Genomic DNA, 9,224 nt, shown 5'->3' with positions numbered 1-9,224 from the left:
TTTGATAAGGAACTCTGCTTTACTAGATGTATTGCTCCAAGTTAGGATGCCGGCTGCATGTTCGCGCGCTCGTTTGCTCCGCACCTCATAAATTGTCTTAAATTATGCTTGTCGTTGGCATTGCGGTGCATTCCAATCCATTGTGTTCATTTATGATCTATGTAGAACATCGGCCATAAAAATGCACAAGTTGGATCAAACAAACACTAAGAATAAGTAAAATATAATGAAAATAAACGAAATTATGATAATCCTACCGCGGCGGACCAACATCTAGTATCGCGGGCAAGCAGTAAAAGTTAAGTGGGCTTCGGAACAGCCTGCTATTGGCTTGCACACACCCCACTCGTGCTCGCCACACACCGGAGCACGTCACGCCGCTCGTGGCCACCGCCTGCGGCGCCGGCTGCGCCCCGCCTCTGTCGCGGCCCTTGGCCCTCGATTAAGGCAGCCGGCTCGCCTCCCTCCTTCACTCCGCCGCCGCTCCTCCTTCTTGGTGGCGCCGCCGCTTTTTCGCTCCAGCCCTCCGCTGTTGGTGCCGCCCGGCAGCTCCTCCGCTCGTCGCCGGCTGCTTCGGTCCGTGGCCGTCGTCTTTTCTGTCCGGTGACGCGCTCAGCGGGCACAACGCAGAAGATCCCACTTTCATCCTGAGCTTCAAGAGTTCGTCTCGCTTCGTATTTGCCGTCGCAGTGAGCAATCAACCATTCCTTCTTTTCATTCAGTTAGTTGCCGATTTGTTTGTTGCGCGGTGCCCTCGTTAATCTAATCCATCCTTCCACGCCTCGATTGGTTCTTCTTTTTTTACCGCGCAAGATCGATCTGAGCGGCCCCATTTTGCCCAGATGCTGAGCAGCTTCTTTTCCCAAAAAATTGGGCCTTTAACTGAATTTCCACGCCCCACGTTAGTGCCCCTGACTTCTCGGCGTTAAGATTGCAGAACTATTCTTTTGCTCTGAGCCGTACTAAAGCAATCATGTTAATTTGTCAAGTCAACTGGTTCGAGGCCGTTTTTTAGTATAATTTATCTGTTTGTTCCCTAGCTTTCCAAGTTCTTTGCGGTTCATAATATGTTTTGTTTCAAAACAAGGTTAATCTTGGTTTTAAACATGAGCGCCCACTGTCAGCACTCAGCAGTGTTATTTTACATTTGAATTCTTCCAAGATTGTAAGATGGTTATACAGTAAATGATAGTACAAATCCAGTGAAGTTTCTAAGAATCAAATTTCACTTTCATCTCTAGTATCCCAGAGTTATGAAGTCAAATTCAGTGATGTCTTTTAGCGTATGAATGGTGTTTATTGGGGACACAATTACTTCCTTTTGTATGCTATTAAGTGATAATCTCAAGCCTCTTTTTTACCGACTATGGAGATTCTCAGTAATGTCTTTTTTTTATTCGAGAAAACGCATAAGGGAAAAACAGCCCTTAAACCTACATTACACATTTCTCAGTAATGTCTTTTTTTATTGGTGTTTATTGGGGACACAATTACTTGATCAACAAGCACTAACATCAGGGGAAAACAACCCTTAAACCTACATTACACATTTCTATTATTTCAGAAGAGAGCTCATTATATGTGTTTCATGTTCAGTAGATATATATGTAAGTTTTTTTTTGTTTTTGTTTTTGTGAAGCCCACAAAGGGTTCTCAAGCATCATTGTCATATACATAGCTTATGCCGTGTTGGTTATATTTCTAGCTTTCACTCTCATATTGTGGCTGGCACCAAGTCAAATCTAGCTGACCGAATGATGTTATCATCAATTTTCTGAATTTCGGTATTGTTTCTTTTAATTTTAGAATGCCATAATCGCTGTAGAATAGCAATAATAATTGTTTCCTTAAACCATGACAGACCCTACTACATTCTCTCTACCATGTCACTGCACTTTCCTTTTCTTTTCACCTTTTTTTTCCATTATTTGATGAAAAATATGAAGTTCACTTGCTTCTAGTTCGAAGCGGGAAATTTGAGAAAGCTGATATGTCAGTTTCGTGTCTAATGTTGCAGCAAGATTTATTTAGCGTGAACTGCAATGGTTTTTTTGTTTATTTTCGGCATGCAATCCAGCGTAATCATTGATATTATTTCCCTATCAGGATAAGCATTGATCCTGCACTCCGCAATTTCCATAAGCTGCAATGAAGGATTCTCAGGTGGATTTGCTTGCTATTATCAGTTGTCACTAAAGATCCTCCTTCTAATTATCTTTATCTTTCACTGTAAAATTATGTTTGGTTGGTCTAACCAGATGGTGAAAGTGCGTAAAATTTATATTTAGCTGACAGAGAGTGATTGAGATGATTATGCATTATGGCTTCCCTACAGTATTTGTTGGTAACTGGCAAAAAGAAATCTATAGTAATTTGTGTATGTGTACTTATTATCAAGAAATTGAGATACTGTTGCGACGCTTTCTTTAGTCCTGTAACTCTCCTATTCAGTAATAGTGGGAACAGTCAAGACGCTACTTTACCTGTTATTAAAGATATTTTTTTCTTGATGCCAATGCATCTGTTTTTTCTTACTAATAACACTCATAATTAACTGTTACTACTTTCAGTTTTAGCATCCATTGTGTGTTGCCTTTAGCAGATAACTGATTTGGGTTACTTATGGACATTACATACAGGATATTCAGAGCACAACAGAGTTGCAGATGTCACCACAAGGTACTAATGAAGTGCAGAGTAACCAACTAAACACTATGTCCACAGATGCTCCTGCAGGAGATTCTGGTTCTTTATCAGTCGCTAGTAATGATAATAGAAAAGTATCCCGCGAAGACATTGAACTTGTAAGATGTCTACCTGTTGAAGCTATGGTTTTACCAGATTATATCCCTCTACATTGGGGGTCTCACACTCTTGACAATTAATTAGTGAAACTTGAAATCTGTTTGCAGGTCCAGAATTTGATAGAGCGCTGTCTGCAACTGTACATGACCAAAGGAGAGGTTGTTAGGACCCTTTCTACCCGCGCGAGAATAGAACCTGGCTTCACTACTTTAGGTGATGTTGCAAATTCAGCCAATGATGATATTCATGTTTGAATTTATTTTTTTGTGCTTGCTAATTTACACCACATACTTCAAAGTGCAACCAATAATATACTCCCTCCGATCCGGAATAAATGTCGGACCATTAGTACAATTACATTTTACAGTTAGAACCTTCGTAAATCAGCTTTTATAGCTCGTCTTTGAACGGACCATGCATGCATGTGGTGGCCGAGCTTTTTGGCTGGCTGTTTAGTCAGACCATGAATGCATGCCTCCCGTAACAGCCGGGTCTCTCTGCCTCTGCACTGCTCCGATGGTTTAATGCGTCAACAAGATGGATTGCGGGCTGAGGAAAATAAAATTGAATGGTTCTTTTAGCAAAACTAGCAAGGTGGCCCTCGCAAATGTGAGGGCATCGTTTTTAGCTAGTTAAATATATTGATGAAGCTCATTGTGTATGGGAAATATGAATATCTGAATCATAACATTATAATCTCCAAGGTTTTATCTTGGACATATCTAAATTATAATACTGCGTGATCTAACATCATACGAAAATTCCACATGTTTAAATACTATCATGTATAACTTTACAAAAATGGAGTTGTACTTCCATTGTTAGTGTACGTTTAGATTTGCAACCACCCTACTCCTATTTTGAAACACTTAACCTGTTAGACTTGGGGTCATTAGTGAACTTAGTCCTTAGGCCGTGTTATGTGGCCTTGTCAGCCTTGAAAATTATATGAATATAATTATCTAAACACTGTATGTAAGAAAGATAACGATCACATGAAAGTGGCACTCAGTCCATATTGTCACATACTATCTTCACACGATAGTCGACAAATATAAGTACCTGAGACATTCACCTCCCGCCGCTGCAACTTGTAGTCGTGGAGTATTTATTGCAGAATATAATGAAGGTTTCAAGAAGAAAGGGGCATATAGCGGGATCACCTTCATAATCGACCAAGAGTCGTGGGCTAGTATGCCGCCAGGTAGTGGCGGCATAGCATGCCAGCGGCGCTAGGTTTTCTTGACATGTTTGTTTTTACAGCATAAATGTTTATTCAAATTCAGTCGTTCGTGTGGGTCTGGTATGCCATGGAAGATGGGTGCGAATAGATTAAAAAGTACAGGCAATGCACCAGTCTTCGTATGATTATAATCTTTCCCTAAATTCTAGCCGCAAATTTTAGATCGACCAATACGATTATACGATGTCCTTTTACGTAGTCGTACAGACAACTTAATCGACCAAAAAATATTACAGGTAAATTGAACACAGATACATATGAACCATCTCAATTTTATATCAATTAATAATCTTTTCATGAGTATTCCCGAATTTTTTTTGTTTTCCAAGCAGTGTTGTTGCACAAAACTCACAACTTGATTCTCTCAAAAATAATTTACTGACAACCTGATTTAACATAATATTTGCTAGAAAAATTGAGCACACCATTTTGTTTGCATGTGAGCCGGACACAAAATTTTGCTCAACACGAGTCCGTACTTTTTTAAGGATAGCACAAACGATATCTTAAATGGTTTAGTCTAGGCATCTTTTTTTAAAAGAGGGGGGCTCTTAGAGTCCAATGGAGATACGGTTTGACACTACTTTTTTTTCATGCCTATCACGTACGGTTATTCTTTTTTATATTTGATACGTGTCAAACGTCACGTAACAATTAATCTGTATTTTTCATACCTATCTAGCTCGGTTGTTCTTTTTATATTTGATACGTGTCAAATCTTACGTAACAATTAGTCTTTTGTTAAATCCTGACCATAGATATTAGATCTAACAACTAAAATAATTATGATGACGTGGATTAACGCGGTGTCTCTATTTTAGACCTCCGTATTGTGCTTTTAGTATATAATAGATGGTCAGTTCGACAGTTTTTCCGGACCGGAGGGAGTATGCTATTTTATTATAGTATAAAAATCATCTTTCTCAAGAGGCACGCACAACTCCTGCCCATGACATTGACGAACAAATTAGCATAATATAATGTATCACTTTCTCCTTTTCCTTGAAACACACAAAAGATCTGTGCATCGTTGCAGATTTCTCAGTGTGACTATGCCATGAATTGAGTATCAGATGCTTGCCTACCAGTTTAACCTAACATTCATTGATACTTACATCGATTGGAATTTCTCAGGGCAAAAGGATAATTTGGAATGCTCTATGAGATCAAGGGATTTCATAATATGTTTCTTGAATTTCGAGCATCTAAATATACATCCATTCGAGCTGTAAGTTTTGTTGCTTACTTTGATATTTTTTGTATTTTCAGTATGGCAGAAACTTGAAGAAGAGAACTCTGAATTCTTTCGGGCTTACTACATAAGATTGAAATTGAAAAGGCAAATTATCTTGTTCAACCATTTATTGCAACACCAGTTCAATTTGATGAAATATCCAGCACCTCAGAATGTTCCAATGGCTCCAATGCAAAATGGAATGCATCATATGCCAGGTAATCCATGCTGACGTCTAGCCCTCAAAAGATGCTCAATAAGTACATCGCAGTTTAGAATTTCTAATATGCTTTCTTTTCACCTTAGCTGCTTTTTGAGTACAATTTGCCTTCCACGGGAAGTGCGCAAGTATGCACATTTTTTATCAATATCCCTCCCTGTCTTGTGATTTTACAGAACAAATTTTACAGTTCCATACATTCTATCAAAATATCGTCTCATATAAGTAAACATCTCCTCTCCGCTTTCTCGAGTCCATATTATCCTCATTTACTGCATAATTGTTGGGTTGTATGGCAAGACTCCATAATGGTATAATAGTGAAGATCTTGTAATGATTCTTTTTCACTAGCACCAATTTTTATAGTGAATCTTTAGCATGATTGAACAATCTTTCAGGTTTAGCTTTCATCATCGACTGGTTTAGACATTTCTAAATATTATTATCACTCTTATTCAATGCAATTGTGAATGTGGTGCAGTTAACAATTTACCGATGGGGTATCCAGTACTTCAGCAACCTCTGATGCCTGCTCCTGGCCAGCCTCACATTGATCCAATGGTTTGTGGTCTATCCAGTGGTCATATGGTGAATGGTATACCTGCACCAGGTGGCTATCACCCAATTCGCATGAACTCTGGAAATGAGTAAGCATTACATTTATCTCATGTTTGTTTTCCCTTCATGTGAGCTGTTTGTGTTGTGAGATGCATCGGTTTAATCATGTTCTGTGAATATTTTTGCCTGGCAAATTGTGTTTTATCCATGCATACATATTGAAATTTTCGAACATTTTATCTTCCGTTGGTGCTTCTGTCTATATAGTTGAAACAAATCTTGAATATACACATACTGCTGTAAGATGCATGTGTACTATTTTTAGTGCTGCAGCAGTCAAACTGCTAAGGAATAAATGATTACTGAAGGGGTTGGTACTTTTAAGTAATGTCACTGGCTGTTATTATTCACCACTTTGTTGACTTAACTACAATGCTTTTTTTTTTGACATCTCTTGCTACAAAAAGTTTCATGAGAAGTACTTAACGCTCGGAAATATCCCTATCTTTTCTCTTTGATCCATATTTCTGCTTCACTTGATGTTATGTTGCTGAAACATCTTTTTTCAACCAATGATTGTTAAGCTGTGTTGCCGAATGATGCAACCAGGAGTGCAGGCTGCAGCCCCTCTGACCTAATGTCTTGCAGAAAGTCATGTCCATATTGCGTGTTTCATTTTCCCCCCTCTTTCTATTCACATTCATGTCTCATATGATGTTACTCTGATGTTGCTTGTAGCATGGCTGTGGACAACGGTGCACCTGAAGCTGCACATGCTGGTGCTATGCCATCAGAGATGGTTATGAGTCCCTCATCAGCAGCATCAAGCAACCATGCTCCTTTCACTCCATCTGAGATACCAGGGATGGCCATGGATACATCAGTACTGGATTCAGCATTTGGAACTGACATAGGGGACACAGGACCTCTGCAATTAGGGCCAGATGGTTCGTCAAGGGACTCCATCCGATCCTTAGGGCAGCTGTGGAATTTCAGTCTGTCTGATCTTACAGCTGATTTGACAAGTTTGGGAGGTGATTTCTGTCTCTGGTAGTTTTACTCTATTGAATAGTCTTTCTTTTGACAACCAGTTCATACGAAACATGAAAATAGTATCTGCTATAAATTCTGTGTGGCTAGCAGTGAAGTAATATAAGAGTTCATGTGTGAAAAATTGCTAGAGGAACAACAATAGGCTGTTCTGTAGAGATGCAACTATCTCTGTTTTTGGAAGACACACACTACTGTTTGAGCCACTTCATTTATTCCACAACTCATTATTGGTGGAAACCCAAAAACAGAGATAGTTGCATCTCTACAACTCATTATTGGTGGAAACTCGGTACTGAATATCCAATCTTTTTGTGTGTGGATTTTATAAAATACTTGAGTTCTTTACCAAAAGTACAACTCAGTCAGCATTTGTGCTGTTAGATTTATTTTCCACGTCCCAATTGACTATCTTCCTAATAACACTGTTGGCATTCCATATTCATGTCTAGATTTGGAGGCCCTTGAGAACTACGCCGGTACCCCATTCCTGCCCTCGGACTCAGACCTCTTACTTGATTCCCCAGACCATGATGACATAGGTAATCTTCCTTGTGTTTCTAATTCTATCAATCAAGGAATTGCCAAATTAATCATCATCCCTGACCTAACGATTTGTGGTATGTCTTATTATCTCCAGTTGAGTACTTTGCGGACGCCATCAACGGATCTCAGTCAGACGAAGAGAAGTGATTGAGGACAGGGTTTAAATAGTCCCATTCAAATTCAGACCTGGCCGGGGCGTCATCTCATGTAGTGTACTCTCTCAACCATGCATGTATACCGTAGAAAATCTGGTCGAGCACACTCCCCATAGGTGCGGTAACTGGTGTGTGCCACTGAAGAATTTTGTAGTGGTCAATCTTAATGCTTTGGAATAATCAGTCGGATAGCCTTGAGCGGATAAAGCTGCTGGCTGCAAGGATGAAATCTGTAGAAAAAAATGTGTCAAACCTCAGGAACAACCCTTTGTAATTTCTGAAGAAGTGGACAGTTGGTCTGGTCTAGTGAACGTGTCGTTTCTAGCATGCACACTAGCATATTTCTCCTACTGATTTAGTGCATCAAGATTCATGCTGCCAAGTTTCATCAGGTTTTGTCACGTTTTCGTGAACAACAGGAAAAGTGGACTAATTAAATCCCAGTGAAATTTGATGAAACATTTCTCCTAATTAGCTAGCGTTCATGCTAGAAATACATTTCTCCTAACGCCTTTATTGTCTCTTTGGTCGCCATGTATGGACCCGTTTCGATTGGGGCTTTTTCTCTCGGGAGTTTTGATATTTAGCTTATTGTGTTTTTAGCACCGATGCTCCCAAGAATACTGCCAGAAAGTTTGTGCTTCAAAGCAGCCTTAGGGCCCTGCAAAAACGCAAACGAAAAAACAGCCACATCAATCTATTTTTTTTAAAGGGGAACGCCTCAGCCTCTCCATTGAAGTGATGTACACAACATGCTTTTATTATATATTGTTAGAATTTATTTATAGTTTACAATCTCAAAGATCGCATAATGTGGCGACATGGATTAGCCATTGAAAGAAACAATACAAACAACGTATGCATCTTGTATCCTACTATTAGAAAGCCGTCAACCACCTTGGCTAAAGATACCTTGTACGACTACCATCAACCGAGGGCATCCAGAATTCATACGCCCCGTTGATCCTCTAGAAGAAGATAAGACCACATGTTGATTCAGTAAGTAACTCTGCAAAACTTGAGCACCTTCTGTTTTGTTCAAACTTACATCATTTTGACAATTCTAAATTTCCTGAAGTAAAGCACAAACACCTACAGAAATTCGAGTTTGCTCTTCTTATTTTTATTGATTCCATGCCAAAACTATTTTGATATTGGTTAGAGGTGGTATGTTAAAAGTAAAACAGACTAACCTCCAAATTAATTTCACTAATGGGCGTGTAATAAATAAATGTTCCACGAACTCCTGCGAATCACATAAGGCACATTTCTTTAAATATGTTAATTTTAGTTTTTCTAAGCAATGTTTTTGTTGAGTAATAACCACATAAAAATTCTAATCTTCCGTTGCGCCTTTAGTTTTCACGAGTATTTCTTTAGGAAACCAGCGCTGCCATTCATATCAAAAGAAGC

The 9,224-nt window shown here is 39.1% G+C and overlaps 1 protein-coding gene across 1 annotated transcript; it reads left to right on the top strand.

The window, feature by feature from the left end:
- Window positions 1-319: 319 nt before the first annotated feature.
- LOC127341898 (uncharacterized) lies at window positions 320-8,117 on the top strand. The gene is made up of 9 exons (XM_051367837.2): window positions 320-689; window positions 2,107-2,163; window positions 2,640-2,804; window positions 2,913-3,018; window positions 5,318-5,500; window positions 5,984-6,149; window positions 6,799-7,094; window positions 7,563-7,652; window positions 7,751-8,117. The coding sequence occupies exons 2-9, from the start codon at window positions 2,149-2,151 to the stop codon at window positions 7,801-7,803; spliced, it is 1,074 nt and encodes a 357-aa protein (XP_051223797.1). The 5' UTR covers window positions 320-689; window positions 2,107-2,148; the 3' UTR covers window positions 7,804-8,117.
- Window positions 8,118-9,224: the final 1,107 nt, after the last annotated feature.

The sequence above is a fragment of the Lolium perenne genome, chromosome 3 (genome assembly GCF_019359855.2).
Source record: "Lolium perenne isolate Kyuss_39 chromosome 3, Kyuss_2.0, whole genome shotgun sequence".
In the NCBI taxonomy this organism is placed as follows: Eukaryota; Viridiplantae; Streptophyta; class Magnoliopsida; order Poales; family Poaceae; genus Lolium; species Lolium perenne.
The sequence above is the reverse complement of the archived record's forward strand: the minus strand, read 5'-3'. Positions and strand labels throughout refer to the sequence as shown.